Source organism: Microtus oregoni, unplaced genomic scaffold, assembly GCF_018167655.1.
Source record: "Microtus oregoni isolate MIOR12 unplaced genomic scaffold, Mior012 000000F_ref0000247, whole genome shotgun sequence".
In the NCBI taxonomy this organism is placed as follows: Eukaryota; Metazoa; Chordata; class Mammalia; order Rodentia; family Cricetidae; genus Microtus; species Microtus oregoni.
In genome coordinates, this window is record NW_024543059.1 from 92,398,375 (window position 1) to 92,420,721 (window position 22,347).

Sequence of the window (22,347 nt, forward strand, 5' to 3'; positions counted from 1 at the left end):
GCCTCTTCCACAGCCCACGTCCTTGAGAAGGTGACGTGGAGAGGCCTCCAGATTCGAGTTTTGTTTTCACTTCGGTACCAGTCCAGAACAGAGAAGAGCACACCATGACCACATTAACTATACACCAAGACATGTTCTTAGTTAATTTTTATTTTGTATGTGTACGAGTGTTTGCCTGCATGTATGTGTATGCCCCATGAAAGGACAGAAGGGACACTAGATTCTCTAGACCTGAAGTGACAGACAACTGCAAGCCACCATGTAGGTGCTCAGAATGGAACCCCAGTCCTTTGCAAGAGCAGCCAGTACCCGGAATCGCTGAGCAGTCTCTGTAGATCACCCCTGCACCCATGATGGTTTATTTTGAATGTCAGCTTGAGATTTGGAATCACCTAGGAGACATACCTCTACGTATGTTGAGAAGGGAATTTCTGGAAAGGTCTAAGGAGGAAGAGCTACTGTCTATGCTGGTCAGGGTCTAACTAAGGGGGAAGAGCTGTCTATGCGAGTCAGGGTCTAACTAAGGAGGAAGGGCTTTCTATGCGGGTTGAGGTCTGACTAAGGAGAATGAGCTATCTATGTGGGTTGGGGTCCTAGGCCTCAGCCTAGGAAGGAGGAAGTGAGTGGAGTGGCAGCATGTGTCTGGCTGCTACCTGACTTTGGATGCACCTGGTCACCTCATACTTCCCTGCTTCCCTCATGTGGACTGTATCCCCTTAAACTGGGAGCCGGGATAAGCCCTTCCTCCCTTAGCTGCTTCCTGTTCAGTGACTTATCACAGCAGTGAAACAAACTGATGCAGGACCCATGCCGTGTTGGTCTACCCAGCTTCTCTCACTGGCTGGCCACGTCAATCCTTCCTCCTCATGACAGCAGCGAGAGTTTTAAAGACTTAGAAATAACGTCACAGCAGGGCTGGAGAGAAGGCTCAGGCTGCTCTTCCAGAGTCCCTGAGTTCAAGTCCCAGCACCCTCATGGTGGCTCACAACCATCTGTAGTGAGATCAGATGCCCTCTTCTGGCGTTCAGACATACATGCAGGCAGAATACTTGTATACATAAAATAAATAAATCTTTAAAAAATTTTAAAGAGGGGCTGGAGAGATGGCTCAGAGGTTAAAAACATTGCCTGTTCTTCCAAAGGTCCTGTTCGATTCCCAGCAACCACATGGTGGCTCACAACCATCTGTAATGGGGTCTGGTGCCCTCTTCTGGCCTACAGGCATATACACAGGCAGAATATTGTATACATAATAAATAAATAAATATTTTAAAAAATTTAAAGAGAAAATAAGGCCACAGTACCACTTACAGTTTATTTTTATGAAATTTTAATAGATAATTTAATATGCTTTGTGTGTATGAATGTTTTACATAGATGTGTGTATATACACCTTGTGTGTGTCAGTTTGATCCCCTGGAACTGAGGCTGTGTATGCTTGTGAACCTGGGTCCTCTGCAAGAGTAACAAGCGCTCTAAACCACTGAGCCATCTCTCGAGTTCATTGTTACTTGAGGCAAGAAGATTGAGTAGGATGGTTCTTACTGCATTTTATAAAGTATGTTACCACCCTGAGTACTGTTGGGCAGCGATACTATAACGAGAGATAAAGATAATTATCACTTCCATTCGTTAGCCAAGGGAGCTACTCATTGGCCAGGTGAAGGTCATATAGCTTGGATGGCGTAGTTGGACTTAGGTCTCAATCTTTCCAACTCCTCCCCCAGGTCCCTCAAACCCTCAACTGACCCTTTCTGCTGTCTAGACTCTTTAAGTAGCCCTGCTTGGCCTTGGAGATGATCTGTAGTTGATGTCCCGCAGACCTCCCCAGTCAGTGATGGCCGACACAGAGAACAAAGAGGTGGCCAGGATCACATTTGTCTTCGAGACCGTCTGCTCTGTGAACTGTGAGCTCTACTTCATGGTGGTATGTTTCTTCTCTCAGTAGCTGGGGGTTTCTGCCGGAGGGTGGGCCCAGCTTGCCCTAGCGGTAAGGCGATGGGATGGGCGACCATTATGGTGATTCCACAGGGCACGAGCCCAGAGTGACTACCAGGGGCTCCTTAGTACTTAGAACAGATCTGACCAGTGTGACAGCACACAGGGTAGTGCCTGCTTCCTGGAGCAATGACCCCTTCCTCACTTGTCTATCCCGGGCTCAGGGCATGAACTCTAGGACCAACACTCCAGTGGAGACGTGGAAAGGCCCCAAAGGCAAACAGTCCTATACCTACATTATCGAGGAGAATGCTACTGTGAGCTTCACATGGGCCTTCCAGAGGACCACTGTGCACAAAACTGTGAGTCCCTCTCCATCCCAGGGGCAGACTGTGTGCACGGGAGGAATCTTGGTGTGAGCTCATGCACGCTTCTGAGAAGGCTTGGCGTAGCCCTCTGAGGGCTTGTAGCCTTTTCTACACGGTTTCCAGGGAAGATAGCGTTACATACCTTCAATCATCTGTCCCTCCTTGCAATCCCCAGCATGGGTGAAGCCAGATCTGCAGCTATTTTTAAGAAACACCACTCTGCTTTTCTTTCGTTTTTGAGACAGGGTCTTGGCACATAACTCAGGCTGACCTGGAACTTTGGATCTTCCAGTTTTACCCTTCCCAGAACTAGATTACCAAACCTGGCTTCTCGGGGCAGTGGTGGCACACACCTTTAATCCTGGCACTTGGGAGGCAGAGGCAGGCGGATATCTTTGAGTTCGAGGCCAGCCTGGTCTACAAGAGCTCATTTCAGGACAGCAAGGGTTACACAGGGAAACCCTGTCTCCAAAAAGCCAAAAAGAAAAGAAAAAAAAAGTCATTGTCTTTTTAAAGCTAAACCCACTATTTCTAATGTTACTAATTTTAATTAGCATACAAAGGATCATCACTAAAGAAAGTGAGAAAGATGCTTCTCAGGTTCTTCCTAGGTATCATGGGATAAGCCTTAAGAACTGGGGACGTGTCTCACTTAGTAAAAGCTCTTGCCATATGAGCCTGAAGAACCCATGTTTGATCTCGAGCACCCATGTAAAAACCAGGACATGAGACAGTTCAATGAGAGACCCTGTCTCAAAAAGTAAGGTGGGGATGGTAAAAGAATGTCTGGTGTCAGCCGGGCGGTGGTGGCTGTGCCTTTAATACAGCGCTTGGGAGGCAGAGGCACAAGGATCTCTATATCTCTATGAGTTCGAGGCCAGACTGGTCTACAGAGTGAGTTCCAGGACAGTTAGAGCTGTTACACAGAGAAACTCTGTCTCAAACCACCCCTCCCGCCCCCAAAAAAAAGAAAAAAAAAAGAAACACCAAAAAAGAAAGGAAGGAAGGAAGGAAGGAAGGAAGAAAAGGAAAGGTGGTGGACTTGTTTCTACTTCTGGCTTCCACATGCATATTCACATATGTGAACACACATGGACATGCACATATATACATGTACATATATGATGTACACACAAATAAATAAAGTAAAAATAAAATCGACTTTCTGCACTTAGAAGAGCTGCTGCTGGCTCAGGCCTCCCCTTCCTTTGACCTTGTTTTCTCATCTCCAGGGCAGAAAGTACACTAATGATGTTGCCAAGATCTACTCCATCAATGTCACCAACGTCATGGGTGGCGTGGCCTCCTACTGCCGTCCCTGCGCCCTAGAAGCCTCTGATGTGGGCTCCTCCTGCACCTCTTGTCCTGCTGGCCATTACATTGACCGAGATTCCGGAACCTGCCACCTCTGCCCCCCTAACACCATCCTGAAAGCCCACCAGCCTTACGGCACACAAGCCTGTGTGCCCTGTGGCTCCGGGACCAAGAGCAATAAGGTGCCAGCAGTCTGCCACACATGGTGACCTTTGCCCTCTGCTTGGATGGGTGCTGGGTTCTGGATGGGATTCTCGGGGGTGGGGGGCTGATACCCACATGCTATCCCTAGCAACACCCACGCCATCCCATGCTCAGGTTGTTGTGGAGGACACCAACAGGGTGTGATACCAACAAGGTGGTTGAGTTCTTAGCAGGAGGTCTTGTCTTCCCTCTGTAGTAGACAAGTCTCATCTTCCGCTAGTGGAGCCCTTGCTAGTGACCTTGAGGTCCAGAGGGCTATTTGGCCTCTGTGCAGACACCTGAAGGGAAGAAATAGTGGGGATGGGGTCTGTGGCTCAAATTCAGCCTAGTCCAATCCAACCTGTGCACACAGGAATCTGCCCCCTCTTTCTTGGGGAAGGTGAGTCAACCTTTAATGGGACATATATGTTGGCATTGCTGGCCTCCACCCAGGGCTTGGTCTGTTCTGCTAGATCTCTGCAAAGATCCCCTGAAGTTTCACATCCACAACATACCTGTACGAGCCAGGCGTGGTGGTGCATACCTGTAATCCCAACACTTGCGGAGTAGAGGAAAGAAAGTCAAGAGCTCAAGATTACTCTTATCTACACAGCAACCTTGAGGCCAGCATAGAACCAAGATTCTGTCTCAAAAAACCAAAACCTAAAACAAGACAAAACCCCAAAGACAGTACCCGTGATTAAATGGTCTGAGATACACATTTGCAGTCATAACCGGTTTGTATTTTACTGATCACCCCATGAGATCAATCTTTAAATTTGTTTATTTATTTATGAGATCAGGTCCTGTGTATTCTAGATTGACTTCAAACACGGTGTAGTCCCGAGAGTGACCTCAGATTCCAGAACCTTCTGCTTTGTTTATTTGCAAACTGTGTACGATTGTCCTACAGACCCTACCTTTTTAGGAGTGCCTGGGACATTCTCCATAGCCTTCTTTCCCAGGAGCTCCCCCTGCTGCTGTGGGAGGGAATGGCAGTGTGTCAGGCTACCTTTAATAGTCCCTAAGGCACAAGAAACAGGAAGCAAGGCCCCTCCCACAGTTCAGTTTCCTACAGAGAACCCCAGAAAGAGGAGGCAAAGCTCAGTGTGTTTTAAATGGCCACGTATGTTCTGCACATGGAAGCCTCTTTCTTGCCACTCTGGAACCCTTATTTCCGTTAGGGCCCCATTGTCTTCTGCTTGAAAGAGACGCTTGGTCAAAGAGCCCTTGCCCAGCCTGCACGAGGCTCTCGGTTGAATTTCTAGCACTACTAAAAACAAACTCAGACAGAAGTTCTCCAGTGAATACTGGCATCTGGGAACCTCAGAATTCTGCAGCGGAATATTTATGCACCACAGTAAACCACAGGTCCATTCAAAGACTTTGAGACAAGGGGACATTTCAAGGGCATGAATGAAAATTGTGTCAGACATATTGGAACAGGGATCCTGGGCCACGATAATTAATACAAAGTGGCTTCGGTCCAAGGCTGTGTGGACAGTTGCCAGGCAGATGTCCTTGTCAAAATCCTTTGTGTATATATAGGGACGTCCTTGCAGGAATATTGACGCTGGCAGTTCTGTCAGCGTCTTTCATGACAGCCACCATGGGCGATTGTATACGAACCCCCTTTCAGCCATGTTCATCTTCTGTGTGCCGTTAACTGAATGGCAAGGTAGATCCTCTCAGGGTCTGTTCCGCTAATGTCCACTGCAGTCCTTTCTTCCCTTCCTCTTTCGGTCCGCTCAGTCTGGAGCAGCTTGGCGAGATCTGTTACACCCCACTGCAGCCCTGACGCCTCAGACCGCCTGCTGACCCGACCCTTCTCCCCTCAGATCCACTCCCTCTGCTACAATGACTGCACCTTCTCCTTCACCCGAAGCAATCCCACCAGGACGTTCAACTACAACTTCTCAGCTCTGGCTGGCACCGTCTCTCTGGCAGGAGCGCCGAGCTTCACTTCGAAAGGGCTGAAGTATTTCCATCACTTCACCCTGAGTCTCTGTGGGAACCAGGTAGGCTGTGCGAGCTAGCGGCGTGAGAACCGGAAAGGGGGCTGGGATGAGAGAAGTAAGGAGGTTTAATAGTGGCAACTCTCCCTGAGGATTGCTTTTTTATTTTTGGTTTTTCGAGACAGGGTTTCTCTGTGGCTTTAGAGCCTGTCCTGGAACTAGCTCTTGTAGACCAGGCTGGTCTCGAACTCACAGAGATCCGCCTGCCTCTGCCTCCCAAGTGCTGGGATTAAAGGCGTGTGCCACCACCGCCCGGCTCTGAGGATTGCTCTTATTCCTAAAATTAAATGTGCAATAAATACTTAGGGAAATAAAAAATGTTTTAAAAGTAAGATCTTTGTTTACTGTTCCCTGAACTTCCCTCAGAGATATTAAAAATTTTCAGATTTTGGAAGCATTTCCCGTTTTGAAGTTCTAGACTGGGAATCCTCGAGTGGGGAATATGAAACCATCACACAACCAGAAAGCTTTACAAGAGAAACGCTTCCAGCCTCCAGTTATTTCTGATACCCGATACTCATCCTCTTTACACAAGAATAAGCGGAGGGCTGGGACTTGGTTGGTAAGGCACTGGCCACGCAAACAGAGGACCCTAGTTCAGATTCCGAGCACCCAGGTCAAAGCCAGGCAAGGCAGCTTGTGCCCACAATCCCGGTGTTGGGAGGCAGACAGACAAACGCCTGGAGCTTTCTAGCTGCTAATTGGTGAGCTCCAGGTTCAGTGGGACACCAAGGAAATAAGATGGCATGTGACTGAGAAAGACACCCGACTTTGGCCTCAGAAGCTTGCAGATCCGCACAGACACGCACTCATGGACACAGAGCCCTCCATCACCACCCCACATCGGACTAGGCAGAGTCAAGAACAGCGGCACACATTTGTGGTCCCACCTACTCAAGAGGCTGAGGCAGGAGGATCATTGGAGCCTAGGAAGTGAAAGTCAGCCTGGGTAACATAAAGAGATCTTGAGACCCCCTTGATCCATATGGTGGAAGGAGAGAACCTGTAAGATATCTGCTCTCCCTAAGCATGCACACGGGTTCACACTTCCACTTCTTCTTCTTCTTTTTTTAAATATGTATTTATTATGTATACAATATTCTGTCTCTGTGTATGCCTGAAGGTCAGAAGAGGGCACCAGACCTCATTCCAGATCGTTGTGAGCCACCATGTGGTTGCTGGGAATTGAACTCAGGACCTTTGGAAGAGCAGGCAATGCTCTTAACCTCTGAGCCATCTCTCCAGCCCCCACACTTCCACTTCTGACCGTATGCACACACACAAAATAAATGAACAAATGTAATTAAAAAAAACAACGTAAGGCAGAAGAGAAGCCTTAAAGAAGCAGTCTTTGGTAGCAATGCGTTGTTTTCTGGAAGCTGGATAAAATAAGCCACCCTTAGTTTCTCTACATGGATCATTTTTTTTTTGGGGGGGGGGGTCTTCGAGACAGGGTTTCTCTGTGGTTTTGGAGCCTGTCCTGGAACTAGCTCTGTAGACCAGGCTGGTCTCGAACTCACAGAGATCCGCCTGCCTCTGCCTCCCGAGTGCTGGGATTAAAGGCTTGCGCCACCACCGCCCTGCTTACATGGATCATTTTTGACATAGGCAGTGAAAATAACATGAAGGTCTTTATGAGGGGAGAATTCATCACCGGCCACTTTATGCTCCTACAACCTCAAAGCAGAACTGTAAAGAGGGATCCCGCCACTAACACTCTTGACTGATGACACGGGAGCTATAATTAACAGTGGAAAGGAACTAGCAAACCCCATTTCCACTGCCCTGGAACACCGAGCTCTAGAGCAGAGTCCGCATCTCCGTGCTGAGGAGGCCTCTGCATGGAAACAATGGATTTCTACAGAAACCGTGCCACGGTGTAAAAGAATTCAGAAAGAGTAGCGATGGGTGTCACTTGCTTTAGAAGTAAAGGCCTCTGGAGTAGGAGATGCGGTTACTGGGAAGACAGATCATGAAAGCAAAAGTGGCTGGTCTCCTGCGTGCGTGCATGCGTTAGGAGAGGTGATGTGGGGAATCCTTTTATTCCTGCTTCAGCCTCCCAGGGGAAAGGTAAACATCTGTGTGGCTAGCCATGTAAAGTTATTAAGGACTGGAGGAGCCAGGCATGGTGGGACTTAAACAGTACTGGCCCTCAGAAAGTTGGGGGGAATCTGGATCTGGAGTTCAAAGCCAGGCTATGTAGTACATTGTTTAAAAAAAAAAAAAAAAGGAAGAAAGGAAGGAAAGAGGGAGGGAGGGAAGGAGGGAAGACGGGAGAGAAGGAAGAAAGGCAACAATTTCCTTCTCTCAATACAGGTTTCGTTTTACTTTATTTTGCTCTTTCACAGAACAGAAGGGAGAGGCTGAAAACATAGCTGAGCAGTTGAACAGTCTGACCTTGAGATCATTCTCCCAGAACCTCCCTCTCCCCTAAAAGGTTATCATTTAAGACACAGCCTTAACCATTTTGAGGCCTTTAGTGTCTAGCAATCCCACCTTTTTCGGGAGCCTGAGACAGGTGATCATTAGTTCTAGGTCAGACTGGGTTATTTAGCAAAAGTTCATTAAAAAAAAAAAAAAAAAAGCCGGGCGATGGTGGCGCACGCCTTTAATCCCAGCACTCGGGAGGCAGAGGTAGGCGGATCTCTGTGAGTTCGAGACCAGCCTTGTCTACAGAGCTAGTTCCAGGACAGGCTCCAAAGCCACAGAGAAACCCTGTTCCGGAAAAAAAAAAAAAAAAAAAAAAAAAAAAAAAGTCAGGGGATTAGATGTTCTGCCTCAAGGTTCTAGGGTCCGTTTGATTCCCTGGGAGTCTCTGTCTAGACAGTGCTTCCAAGACAAACAGCTGAACCAAGGGAGAGAGGAAGAGGACATCAGTCATCCCGGATGGTCCAGTAAATATCACTGGCTTCAGGAATCGTTACATAACTCAGCTTCTGTGCCGAGTATGGACCCAGCTACAGAAGGACCCTTAATCAGCTGGTTAGCACTCCAAAGCAGCTGCTGCCACCACAGTCTAGGTGACCTAAGAACACAGGCTGGAGACTTTGGGACTAGGGTCCCGAAACTGGGACACTGACCTTATCTTTACCATCCCCAGCCCTTCCTCTGCCTTCGGTCTTCTTGATAGCGCCATTCTACTGTAACATCTGACGGGAAAGTTTAACTCTTGGGTGTTTTTTTTTAAAAAGGTCCCTTTTGGTACTTGTCTATGACCGTATGCTTTTCCCCACATTTCCCTACTAGGGGAAAAAAATGGCTGTGTGCACAGACAATGTCACTGATATCCGGATCCCTGAAGGTGAGGCCGGTTTCTCCAAGTCCATCACAGCCTATGTCTGTCAGGTGGTCATCATTCCCTCAGAGGTGACAGGCTACAAGGCCGGGGTGTCTTCACAGCCGGTCAGTCTTGCTGACCGACTTGTTGGTGAGTAACCTCCAGATTTGGCTAACCATGTGTGTGTGTGTGTGTGGTTGTATATGTGTGTGTGTGGTTGTGTATTGTCTCTCTCTGAGTCTGTATTTGTGTGCCCATGTGTCTGTGTCTCTCTGTGTGTGTCTTATTTGTCTCTCTCCCTCTCTCTCTGTCTGTCTGTCTGTGTTTGTGTGTCCATATGTCTTTGTGTGTGTGTGTCTCTGTGTCTGTGTTTGTGTATGTGTATGTCTCTGTGTGTGTCTCTCTGTGTGTTTATGTATATATGTGTGTCTCTTTATCACTCACTGTCTGTGTTTGCATGTGTGTGTGTCTGTGAGAGTGTGTGTCTCTTTGTGTATGTGTGTTTGTTTATGTCTCTGTGTGTGTTTGTGTGTATGTTTGTTTCTGTGTCTCCCTGTGTGTATGTGTATGTTTGTTTGTATGTCTCTATGTGTATATGTGTGTTTGCTTGTGTGCCTCTGTCTGTGTGTATGTGTGTGTTTGTGTGTGTGTTTGTTTGTGTGTCTCTGTGTGTATGTGTGTGTGTGTATGTTTGTTTGTGTGTCTCTGTGTGTATGTGTTTGTGTGTGTGTGTTTGTTTCCATGTCTTCCTGTGTGTGTGTGTGTTTGTGTGTCTCTGTGTGTATGTGTGTGTTTGTGTGTGTGTTAGAGGATGTGAGACTGAAATGCATACGGCCCTTTGTTTTCAACTCCATTCCATGTGCCCCTGGCCTCTCTGCTCAGCCTTGGGTTCCCTTTCGTGTGAGTTACTTAGCGATATGATGAAATGCAGATTGGTGGCTGACAGCCCTTGAGAGCAGTGAAGTAGTTGCCAGCTAATGCTAGAGAGAGAGCTAATTGGGAGCTCTGATTTGACAGGAGTGTCGACAGACATGACTTTGGAAGGAATCGTCTCCCCAGCTGAACTCTTCCACCCAGAGACCTCAGGGCTCCCGGACGTAGTCTTCTTTTTCAGGTGAGGATGAGAGACCAGGGTGAGGCCAGTGAAACCTTGGACTCTCCCACAAATCTGCACCCCTCCCTCTCTATCCACCTCCTACTTGTCAAGTCTGAGCAGGTTCTGAGGTCTAGGACTACCAGTCATCAGAGTAAATGCTGGCTGTAACTTGACCCGGGCCTTTCGCATTTTACTGGGGTTATTATGCACTGGGGTGGGGAGAAATATGGAGGATCTCCACAGACATCCCTTCCTGAAGGAGGTCCCAGCATGCCCTAGCCTTTTCTTTCTTAGGCCAGCTATGCATTGCCCGCTTGACTAGATCTCCCTGGTCCCCACTCTCTCCACATAAAAACCAAAGTTTGGCCTTCCCTGTTTGTTAAGCTAGCCCCTGAGGTCTTACTTGGCCAGTGAAGGATCACCCCATGTTGACTCCATATAATGGCTCCCCAATTACAGTGGCACAATTCCTTCCCTCATGCTGTTGGCTTTCACCGCAGATCCAACGATGTGACCCAGTCCTGCAGTTCCGGAAGATCAACCACCATCCGCCTCAGGTGCAACCCCATGAAAGCTGCTCCTGGCACCCTGCGGCTCCCCAGGTAATCCCCGGGCAGGGAGGTAACACTAGCCACAGCCTTGGACTCATCCCATCCCACGGCCGGGAGATTATTTAAAAGGGGGAAAAGATCATTGTAGATTCATGGGCCCTTGGGGACACAGTCATGGCCCCTAGATCTTAACTCAAAATAAAAAATAATCCCAGCACTTGGAAGGCAGAGGCAGGTGGATCTCTGAGTTAGACACCAACTTGGTCTACGTGTCAAATTTCAGGCCACTGGGGTGAGACGGTGAGACCTTGTCTCAAAGCAGGGGAGGGGGACAGGATATTTTGATCTGCGGATGATGTGGAAGCGGAGAAGATCTTCCTTACCATTGGATGGTCTGTAAGGAGAAAGAAAGGTTCCTTACCAATGTGAATATCACACTCAGCAAAGTACAGAGCTAACCCAGAAACCAGGTGTGGGAGTGCCTGCCTGTAATTGCAGAACTTGGGAGAGAAGAACAGAAGGACCAAGACATTTTTGCATATTACTGGGGCCATTATGCACTGGGGCAGGGAGAAATACGAAGGATCTCCATAGACTTCCCTTCGCTAAAGGAGGCCCCTTTTTATTATTTAATTTAATTTATTTATTTTGTCTAGGCCAGTGCATTGCCCCCCACCCCCGCCCCAGATAGATCTCCCTTGCCCTCACTCTCTCTACATGAAGACCACAGTTTGTGCCCCAGTTGAGGTTGCTCTCAGCTACCTAGTGAATTCAAGGCTAGCCTGGGTTACAGGAGATGCCACCTTCAAAAACAAAACAGCATCCCTCACCCCCCCAACAGACAAACCAGGGGCTGAGGAAATAGCTCAGTAGGGAAAGTGCTTGGTGCATAATCATGAAGATATAAGCTAGCTCGCTAGCCCCTAACATGCTAGGTAAGATGCTAGGCATGGTGTCCCGCTTGGGTTCGCAGTACTGGAGAGCTGGAGACAGGAGACAGGTGGATGTCCGGAGATCACTTGGCCAGCCAACCTCCCCACATCCGCATGCCCCAAGTCCCAGTGAAACAAAGTGGACAAGACATCTCCCGAGGAACAACACCCAAGGTTAACCTCTCACCTTCACAGGTCATACATGAATATGCACAGCACACGTCTATGCCCGAACTCCATCTCAACTACAATCCCTCCGCCAGGGAGCTGTAGAAAAGTGGCCACTGTAAAATGTCCACGGGGAGAACAGGAGTCCTTTAGGGGTTGGGAGTGTGCTAGGCTCAGACATCTTAAACTGAGCTCTCATTTGACGTCAGCAGAAACAGGTGGGGAAACTGGAGACCAAACTTGCAAGCCGGTCATGGTGGCTCCTCCGTACATTTCCAGCGGGTGGGAGGCCAAGACATGCATTGCTGTGTGCTTAATATCTGTTTGAACTCAAGAGTAAGACCCTGTCCCAGAAAGAAGAGAGGGAGGAAGGAAAGAGGGAGGGAAAGAGGGAACACATGAGCCACGGGCAGGTTGAGGGAAGGATTTTGGGGAGAGAGGAGATGAATTAGGCAAGAAGTGAAACGGGCATCCAAACAGACCTTCCACCAACCCATCACACGGCAACGTCCTTTCTGTTTTTGCTAGCATGTGCTCTGATGGGACCTGCGACGGCTGTAACTTCCACTTCCTATGGGAGAGTGCGGCTGCTTGTCCACTCTGCTCAGCCTCCGACTATCACACTTTCATGAGCAGTTGTGTGGCTGGGATTCAGGTAGGTCACCCTCTGCTTGGGGACATCCCCGAGAGGAGAGATGACGAGTTCTGAGGTCCCCGTTTTTTCTCTCCAACAGAAGACGACTTACATGTGGCGGGAACCAAAGATGTGTTCTGGGGGCATCTCCCTGCCTGAGCAGAGAGTCACCATCTGCAAGACAATAGATTTCTGGCTAAAAGTGGGCATCTCTGCTGGCACCTGCACTGCCATCCTGCTCACCGTCCTGACCTGCTACTTTTGGAAGAAGAATCAAAAGTACATGGTGGGGGGTTGGAGTCTGGGGAACGTCGGGGTTGGACCCTTGAGCAGGAAAAGTATCTGAGGATGTTACTCAGAATTTTCCTTGGAGTTGGCGAATGACCCTGTGATTGGCCAGAGGCTTTTAAAGACTCTCATCCATTGTAGGCCTTCATTCTCAAGCAGGGATGGCTATCTAAAATTCGCTAAAGAAAAACTAAGCCAGGTCTGGTGGTGCAGGTCTTTAATGCCTGTACTTAGGAGGGAGAGACAAGTAGACCTCTGTGAGTTTGAGGTCAGCCTGATTTGCATAATGAGACTCTGTCTCAAAAAGAAAGAAAGATAGAAAGGAAGGAAGGAAGGAAGGAAGGATCGAGTATCCTTGGGCTGAGGTTGTAGATCAGTGACAGTGCTTGCCTAGCATGCAAGACACCAGGATTCAAAAATCCAACAAAAAAAAAGGACAATATTTTTAATTTGTTGTTTTTATTAGCAATGCAAAGACAAGGTATAGAGTTACATGCCGGTAATCCCAACACTTGGGAGGTAGAGGCAAGAGAACAGTTTAGGGTCACCTTCCAGTTACATATCAGTTCTCCAGGTCAGCCTGGGCTATAAGAAACCCTGTCTCATAAAAACCAAAAACAAATAAACAGGGCATGACTTTATAATTTCAATATTCCTGTTTTGAGAAACAGCCAACCTTAAAGAAAAAACCAAGCCGGGTGATGGTGGTGCATGCCTTTAATCCCAGCATTTGGGAGGCAGAGGCGGGGGATCTCTGTGAGTTCAAGCCCAGCCTGGTCTACAGAGCAAATTCCAGGACAGGTTCCAAATGCTACACAGAGAAATTTTGTCTCTAAAAACTAAAAAAGAGAAAGAAAGAAAGAAAGAAAGAAAGAAAAGAAAGAGCCGATATTCCTTCTGTTCACCTACCCTTCATACCCTTTCACAAGGCTTCCGTCTCCTTACCTATATGACAGGAGGGGGCTATCTATTTGTTGCCCAATCGTTCCCCTCACTCCTACATTCCCGTATCTTGCCTCTTCTTCTTTCTTGTTTCACAGACTAGAATACAAATACTCCAAACTGGTCATGAATGCTACCCTCAAAGACTGTGACCTGCCAGCAGCCGACAGTTGCGCCATCATGGAAGGAGAGGACGTGGAAGACGATCTCATCTTTACCAGCAAGAAGACACTCTTTGGGAAGATCAAATCCTTTACCTCTAAGGTAGAGAGGGACTGGAAGTGAGCTGAGGGTCAGCTAGAGGGGTGGAGAGGACACTGGGACACTGAATGGCCCTGCTCCATTTAAGACCTATTCTCTGTTCCCAGCTCCCAGCACTGTCCTAGCCTCTCCACGAAACACCACCTTCTTCCTTCTGTCTTCATGTTAATACTCTCTTCCCTGGGGCCAAGGCTTCACCCTGCTCCTTCCTCCTGTGTGTTCTAGTAGATAGATTGTTAGGGCCTTTTAACTTCCAGAAGGAGTATTGAACAGTCCCCGTGTGATCATTTTACACACACACACACACACACACACACACACACACGCACACACCCAGAGAACGGTGGAGAGAGAGAAGTTTTTTGTTTTTTTGTTTTGTTTTTTGAGTGAAGGGGAGGCCGTCTCCAGGTTCAATCAGTTTCCGATAGAAACAAGGCTGGCAGAGCCTTTATCCAGTGGAGGGTGCTATCCCCACAGTGTGTGGGCCCCGTCCCGAGGGGCTGAGTCATAGCCAAGTCTAAACTGCGCCCGGTATGTAATTCTGAACTGGGCTGGCTGGCTCTGTGTGGGTGGGTTTGGTGAGTGTGAAGCTCGTAAACGCAACATAGACACCACCATCTCTGGGCGTAGGGCCAGCAGAGGGCACCCAAACAATTCCTCCGGGGCTGAACACACACCTGACTGCTGCACAAGGGAGTCTTTCAAACAGGTGTGAGTGGGGCAGGCGGGATAAGAGGACGGGAGGGGGCGGGAAGGGGTGGCAGTAGGTGTCCAATGTTTGCGTCTAATCCTTTGTGCCAACTTGTCAGGGTGACTCCCGCGCCCACTTTGCTTTTGATGTTTTCCCTTCCAACCAGTGCGAGGATAGGCATTCTGGAGACAGACCCCTTGGGTCCGTCTGGGATCTCTAGAACTAAGCAAAGATGCAAACCAGGAGCCAGGATTTTCTTCTTCTCTGAGCCTGTTCCTATGTTCCCACAAAGCCCCAAAGAGCGGGAAGTCCAGAGGGTTCCTTCTGTCACCTGTTTTCCGTTTTTCTTCTTTGTCCCCTAATTTGCTCCTGTGCAGCAGCCAGCTCCTGTCCCCCATCTCTCTTTCAGAGGACTCCTGATGGATTTGACTCGGTGCCGCTGAAGACATCTTCAGGAGGCCCAGACATGGACCTGTGAGAGGCGCAGGCCCTGCCTCGCCTGCCTCTCACCTGGGCGCATCACCCTGCAGGCCTGTGGCAACTTAGGTGCCAGCATCCTGGACTCCCCACTGCTGGGAATCTTCTCCTCATTGTGGCCTTATCAGAAGTTTGGATTTCAGACCCTTGTTTTTTATAGAGTACCCAAACCTTTCTCTCTGCTTGCCTCAAACTGACCAAATATACCCACACTTTGTGTATGGTTTCCTTGCTCGCATCTTGTCTCCTGAAACAGCCCACCCACTGGAGTTACACCCATCCGCCCATAATTCTTACAGCTCTCAAGTGAAAAGAGTTCTCTTTGAAGGATAGAATTGACCTGTGGCCTCCTGTTTGAGGGCAGGAACAGCTGAAAGTTCTTTCGGTCAGATAAAGGCCTTCGACTCGCGGTCTCTTTAGGAGAGAGGCTGTGGGTGAGGGGAGGCTGGGGACTGACGCAGTCTTCACAGTAGCCTGGGTTCATTCCTTCTGAGTAATGAGCTTGAACAGGGAGCCACGGACAGTCTGAGGGCAAGGTGAGTTGAAGCCTGTGTCACGAGAGACTGGAAAAAATACAAAGAAAGGCAAGAAAGAAGGGGTTTTTCTTGTTCTGTTTTATAACCTGAAACCTCATTTCCTTCTCTTAAACGATAAATATTTTCACTAATGACAGAGGAGATTATTTATCAAGAACTTGCCCAAAGCCCTTGTAGACCTGTTCCCACAACTGATGTTTTAGAATGTTCTTTCCACGTCCTTAGGGCACGAAAAAGAACCAGGTAAGTCCAGCTTTATCTTCTGTTGGCTCCACTGGGAAACGCCCATCTGTGGGCGCCTCAGTCCTCAAGGCCTAGGGCATCACGGGAAGGAACATCTTATTTGGAAAGAACACGGGAGAACAGGGTTTTAATGGGGGAGCACTAGAGACTCCGGCACACAATGGCATGGACCAGCTTTGGCCATGATGTCTGCTAGGTTACAGAGCTGCTAACTTCTAGATTGACCAGAAAGGAACTGCATGTAAGGCAGATGCGGTCCAGTCTTCAGGAAGGAAGAGCAGGGATGTGTTACAAGGTCTGCACCTGACCAGGACACTTGTCACCCCCAAGCCTCTGTCCTGTTCTCTTTTCATTTGTGTGCTAAAAATCTAAAAGACTCCTGGCTTCCATTTCTGGTGACACGCCTTTGAAAGGTGAGTGGACTAGTTACCGACTCACACAGGTAGGGTGGTTTCCTCTCCCCCTCTTCTCCCTTTTACTCCAGCTATAACTGATGAAGTATCTAGAAGAATTTCCAGCTAACTTTTTCCTCCTACTCCTGAGAGTTCTACTCTTTCATCCCATGCCAGAATGACCGTCTCTTGGTTGAGCCCCAGTTGCCTCATGGTCTACACCTGTGCCCTTTCCCCAGTGACAGGCAGTTGGCACAGGACAGAGGCGCGTTTCCAAGTGGTCTGTCGGCCACAAAGTGGCTTGCTCATGTGGTTATCCATGGCTGCCCTGGCGACAGTTTCGAAGGGTGAAGCTATGCCGTGGCTTCTGACCATCAAAGGCATCCACGGTGACCAGGTGCAAGTAGAAACTTTCCTTTGACCCCCCCCCCCCCAAGCTGTCCCTCATTGTGTGATCTCAGGACGTTGACCATGCTGGGATAGTCCTGCTTGGATATGTACCCACAGGCCATGAGCTCACAGGCAGTCCCCTGCAGCCCCTTGGGCTTCTGCTCCTTGTGGAATGGCTGCTTCCTGTGATGGAGATTATAGGAGATACTTAGACTGCTCTTCAAGATGTAGGGAAAGGTTCATCTCTGTGGGTGTCTGGAGTTGAGTGGGACCCCCACCCCAGCATCCTCAGACCGCACTGATTTGATGAGCACTGAAGGAAGGGATCACCTGGTTTATCTAGTAGCTCAGCAGCTTCAGACAATTTCAGCATCTCTATTAACATAATATACATACTGTGCAAGTCACCCTTTCAAGGCCCCCAGTTCAGTGACTTTGGGTATATTGATTTTAGTTTTCTGTGCTGCGGATGAAACCCAGGGCTTCTCACGTGTCAGGCAAAGTGTTCTACTAGTGAGCCACATCAGTGACAATGAACATACAGTTTAGAACACATTAGCCCTCGAGCCAGGGCTGTGGTTGTTTGCACAAGCTTTAGGGGCAGAGCATTAGCTCAGGAAACAGTGTTTAAATTCCATATGGATGTCTAGAGTCCTAAAATACACAATTTCATCCTATCGTTATCCTTGTATCTGGCTGGGAATACAAACAAAGATTACGGTATATCAAAGGACCAGGGGATTTCTTATGTCATCAAGACCTTTTTTTTGTCTGACTATAGCAAAGCTAAGATTGACTATATTTATACAACAGAAGCTTTGTAAAAGATTTTTCAGTTTCGCGAAATCCTATTGGTGTCTCGTCAGGACAGGTCGGATTTCCTTTTTATTCTGTCTCCCAAGCATTTATAGTTTGTTAGGGATGGATGTTGCATGCCTTTTTTAAAAAAAAAAATAAAAACATATCTTTTGAGCTGTCTCTCTTGAATTTTGGGTGTGGGTGGCTGGACAGGTGAGCAAGAAAAGGTGTCTTTGACGTGAAGTCAGAAAAAGTGAACAGAGAAAGGAGCACAGACTTCAGACCAATATGCAGGATGAAGGCTGGATCGTTCTTGCCACCTACTGAGGAATTAATGCCGAATGCCTCATTTTCTGTACCAAGATTGGGTGAGAGACAAGTGACTTCACACGTAAAAGACAGCGTGTTAGGTCCCTTCCCCAAGTCAGGTTTCTCTCGCGTGACATCAGCCAGCCACACAAGGCTTCCACAAACACAGAAGAACTTAGCTTCTCCTGGTAGGAAGAGGATTATCACAAACTAGAAGTGGAGAAAGTTCTAGAGATATTACAGACCTATCATTTCCCGGGGCGGCTGGGTTTTTCTGATTCTGTTCTTTCTTTCCCTCTAGTTGTGTACACTGAGACCCCAGAACTGTACCCCCCACAAGTTTAGACTGCCACAGGCATTTGAACCTGAATTTTATATGGCATGAATGTTCTACATTGGTCTCTGGCTGGGGCGGGAGGAGGACTCTTTGGCATCCAACAAGTTTTTCCTCCTCCAGCTCCTGCCACTCTTCTGTCATTAGAGCCTTCTTTTTTTCCTGGCTTTTCAAGAGAGGGTCTATCTATGTAGTCCTGGCTATCCTAGAACTCACTATAGACCAGGCCGGCCTCAAGATCCACCCGCCTCGGCCTCCCAGTGTTGGGACAAAAGGTGAGTGCCACCAAGGCCTGTCATTAGAGTCTTTTATATCCTCTTCCTCTATCCCTTCTTTTTGTTTTGGCTTTGTTAGGCTTGGTTTGTTTTTGAGACACTGTATGTAGCCTAGACTGGCTAGAACTGATTATGTAGCCCAGGCTGGCCTCAAACTCATGGCAATCGCACATGCCTATGTTTTGGTTTTATGCGTATGTATAGGTCTGTCATGTTTTTGGTTTTGTTTTTTTGTTGTTTGTTTGTTTTTATTTTCAAGACAGGGTTTCTCTGTAGTTTTTGGTGCCTGTCCTGGAACTAGCTCTTGTAGACCAGTCCTGCCTCTGCCTCCCAAGTGCTGGGATTAAAGGTGTGCGCCACCACCGCCCGGCTATGTCTGTCATGTTGTTGCTGTGTGTGCGTTGAAATCTTTATTCATTTACTTTGTATGTGAATGCGTGTTTAGTCTGCATGCATGTTTGTGCATCACATGTATGCCTGAAACCTGCGGTGGGCAGGAAGAGGTGTCAGATCCCCTGGAACTGGAGTTTCCGACGGTTGCTAGCCAATACGTGCCTGCTGGGAATTGAACCCAGGCCCTCTGGAAGAGCAGCCAGTGCTCTTAGCTGCAAAGCCATCTCTCCGGCCCCATCGTCTATTTTGTTTTGTTTTGGTTTTTTGTTACAAATTACAAAGTAAATTTATTTAGCACCAATGATACACTTTAGCGTTATACAGTAAATAGAAGCAAGTTTTCAAATTTCTTGCAGGTTACTCTTTGAGATTCAGGAACACTAAATAGTATTTCCAGAAATTCTCAGCAGTTTCAAGGTTATGATTATTTTAAACATACTTCCAACACTAAATTCATACTTCACACTCTGTTATATAGATAATTAGAACTCGTGTTTAAAGGAAGAAATACTTTCCGGGCAGTGGTTGTGCATGCCTTCAATCCCAGCATTCAGGAGTCAGAGGCAGGCGGTGTAATGAGCTGTTCTGTCTCTTTAAGAGACAAGCCATGCCCCCTCCCCCCTGTCCTCTGAGGCAGGCAGATCTTGCAGTGGCCTGTGCCATCCTTGCCTGGGACTGGCTGCTCTTGGAACCCACTGCCAACTGCCAGCCACCACATGGCCCGCTGCCTGCCCCACTCTGGACCTGCAGCATATTTTTATTAATCCATTTCAGGCTGATCTCTGTGAGTTCGAGACCAGGCTGGTCTACACAGCTAGTTCCAGGACAGCCAGAGCTATACATAGAGACCCTGTCTCGAAAAACCAAAAAAAAAAAAAGTACGAAAGATCCTCTTGTAGTGTTGCAAAGGAGGACGCCTTGCTGGTGCTGTGTTGTGAGATAGGATCTCATATGTTCCAGGCTGGGCCTGAACTGGGCCAAGAATGACCTTAACTCCTGATCTATCTGCTCACCATTCGCTGAGAGGGACCATGACTAGATAATAAAGATGCTGAACTTCCAAGATGGCTGGCTTCTTCTTGGCCTTCCTGACCTGAGACCCCAAAGCTTGGTAGTTTAAAATCAAAGGCCTGAAGGGTCTTTTATCCTGCCAGGAGGGCCTCCAGCCTGTACACCCAGGCAACAAATTCACGTTTGTGGATCAGAGTCCCTATCTTTGTTCCAACAACGCCAGCGCCACTCCCCTCACTCCACTCCCTCAAGGACAGACAAAGTTTTGGCTTCTTCCTGCTTTGCAGAGGGTCTTCTGTGTGCCTTTGTAGGTAGTAAAAGTCTTTTTTCCTGTTCTGGAACTAGCTCTTGTAGACCAGGCTGGCCTCGAACTCACAAAGATCCACCTGCTTCTGCCTCCCGAGTGCTGGGCTTAAAGGTGTGCACCAGTACCGCCCAGCTGTCTTTACCAGGTGATTCTGTTTGCTGTCTGAGATTTCTCTGCCTGCTGTGCTTGAGATTTTTCCTGCTTTCTAATCCTTTATCTGGCAGAGAAAAGACCCTGCCCCAGTACCAGCGGGGCGTGGGTTCTCAATCCACCAGGCTACACCTGTGAATGTGAGAGGACGGTTTGCAGGGGTTGGTTCTCTTTTTCCACTCTGTGGGTCCCTGGGGGCTTGAACTCAGATCATCAGGCTTAGTGGCAGGCCATTCCCTAGTAGGCTGTCTTGCCCATTTGCTTGTTTTTGTTTTTGTTTTTGTTTTGTTTTTCTGAAGCAAGGGCTCAGTATACAGCTCCAGGTTAGTCTTGAACTCGCTGTGCGTCCCAAGCTAGCCTCACACTTGAGATTCTTCTACCCTTGCTCGCCAAGTGCTGGAATTATGGGCGCCCACCACTGTGTTAGCTTTCGCATCCTTTTTCTGACTCCTGTGCCCTTGAAATGAACACAAATCTCTGTGGCCTCCTTGGCAGGCAGGACAAGCTGGTTGTGTATGACCCGCTTCTGTTTTGCCTGGGTGATGCTATTATCGAACTTGGATCATAACTTGCATCCCAACTCAGGTGCTGAGATCTGACCATCCTCGGTAGAACAGTTTAAAGAGCCAGGTTAAAGGTGAAAAGCAACAGAGGTAGAAGCAGGCAGGCCTCTGAGTAAGGGTTAGATCACCAGCCTGGTCTACAAAGTGAGCAGGGCTACACAGGGAAACCTTGTCTCAAACAAACCAAAATGAGAAGCAGAGCCAGGTGTGGTGGTGCACACCTTTAATCCCAGCACTCTGGAGGCAGAGGCAGGCGATGTCTGTGAGTTCGAAGCTAGCCTGGTAAAAATAGGAGTTCCAGGACAAAACAAAACAAAAAAGTGGGAAGCAGACAAAGATTTACTCAATATGACCACATTGGAAAGAGGGACAAAGGGATCCAGGGAGCTCTCCAAGTCTGTCTTCAGGGTCCTATAGTGAAATCTAAGTTTAAATAGAGGGCTGAAGGTGCCCACAACTAAGCGGCCCCAGGAAAGGTGTGCTCTTGCCCACCATGTGGGCTCAGCCAGGTGCACTATCTTAGTTCTTAGACGTCTGGGAGACCTCTTTTCAGACTTCCCCTTTCTTTCTCAGCGTGGGGTTCCTGGGCAAATTCCTGCTTTAGGGTCCTTTGTTTCACGGTGAGATTGAGGGCTACAGTGTCCCAGTGTCCCTTTAGAATCTCTTCATTCTGTCTGGCTGCAGCAGTACGTTGTAGCTGGTGGTCCTGGCGGTTAAATATTTCAAATATCACTCCTCCCTGTGGGATAGAATGAAAACTCTAAGCAGTAGAGAAGGAAAGGAAATGTTATCTGTTAAGCCCAGATTAAATGCTTTGATGATGTTGCCTGTTCTCAGAAAAGCCTAGAGGCAGGCACGCACTGTTCCTGTTAGGACCGAGAAAGAAATTCCAGTAACTGTGACCCTGGCCCGCAGGTTCCCAGCACCCTCCTCGGCTCTCCCAGGAGCAGTCCCTCCTTCTGCCACACTCCTTAGTGGCATTTCCTCCCTCCTGGTCTAAGCTCCTCTCTTCTTCCTTTACTCCTGACAGACCTATCTCACAGAGCCTTCAAGGTCACCGATTTTGAAAGGTTCTGTCTTCCCGAAAGGACAGACGCGTAAAGGCGAAAGTTAGATCACAACCACACAGTAGTGCTGCTGTTTGTTTTCTTAAATTTAACATAATCCGTAAGCCCCAAGACAAAAACTACAGGCAGATCCAAGCTTGAAATCAGACAGAGTGGGGCAGAATTACACAGATAATTTTAAGGATTCCCCAGTCACTGACAAAGAAGAGTGTCCAGAGAAGAAGATAACTTGCTACTTTGTCTAAAATTTTTTTTCTTTTTATTTGTTTTTTGAGACAGGGTTTCTCTGTGTAGCCCTGACTGTCCCAGAACTCACTCTGTAAGACTGGGCTGGCCTTGAACTCACAGATCTGCCTCCTGAGTGCTAGTATCAAAGGTGCAGACCACCATCCAGCTAACAGTTAGCTTTGTCTAAACCTTTAAGAAGACATTTAAAGGCTGAGA

At 48.1% G+C, this 22,347-nt stretch overlaps 1 protein-coding gene across 2 annotated transcripts in view; it reads left to right on the forward strand.

The window, feature by feature from the left end:
* Elapor1 (endosome-lysosome associated apoptosis and autophagy regulator 1) overlaps positions 1 to 17,651 on the forward strand; it is a 78,135-nt gene extending 60,484 nt beyond the window's left edge. Inside the window, exons 12-22 of one of the 2 annotated variants that reach the window (XM_041652516.1) lie at positions 1,822 to 1,927; positions 2,163 to 2,300; positions 3,539 to 3,802; positions 5,642 to 5,821; positions 9,065 to 9,245; positions 10,113 to 10,209; positions 10,692 to 10,793; positions 12,371 to 12,497; positions 12,577 to 12,755; positions 13,805 to 13,970; positions 15,068 to 17,651. In XM_041652516.1, coding sequence (XP_041508450.1) covers positions 1,822 to 1,927; positions 2,163 to 2,300; positions 3,539 to 3,802; positions 5,642 to 5,821; positions 9,065 to 9,245; positions 10,113 to 10,209; positions 10,692 to 10,793; positions 12,371 to 12,497; positions 12,577 to 12,755; positions 13,805 to 13,970; positions 15,068 to 15,136 — 1,609 coding nt within the window. In that variant the 3' untranslated portion in view covers positions 15,137 to 17,651. The remainder of the gene's footprint in view (positions 1 to 1,821; positions 1,928 to 2,162; positions 2,301 to 3,538; positions 3,803 to 5,641; positions 5,822 to 9,064; positions 9,246 to 10,112; positions 10,210 to 10,691; positions 10,794 to 12,370; positions 12,498 to 12,576; positions 12,756 to 13,804; positions 13,971 to 15,067) is intronic. The other variant, XM_041652525.1, reaches the window with a different exon arrangement.
* The last annotated feature ends 4,696 nt before the right edge of the window (positions 17,652 to 22,347 follow it).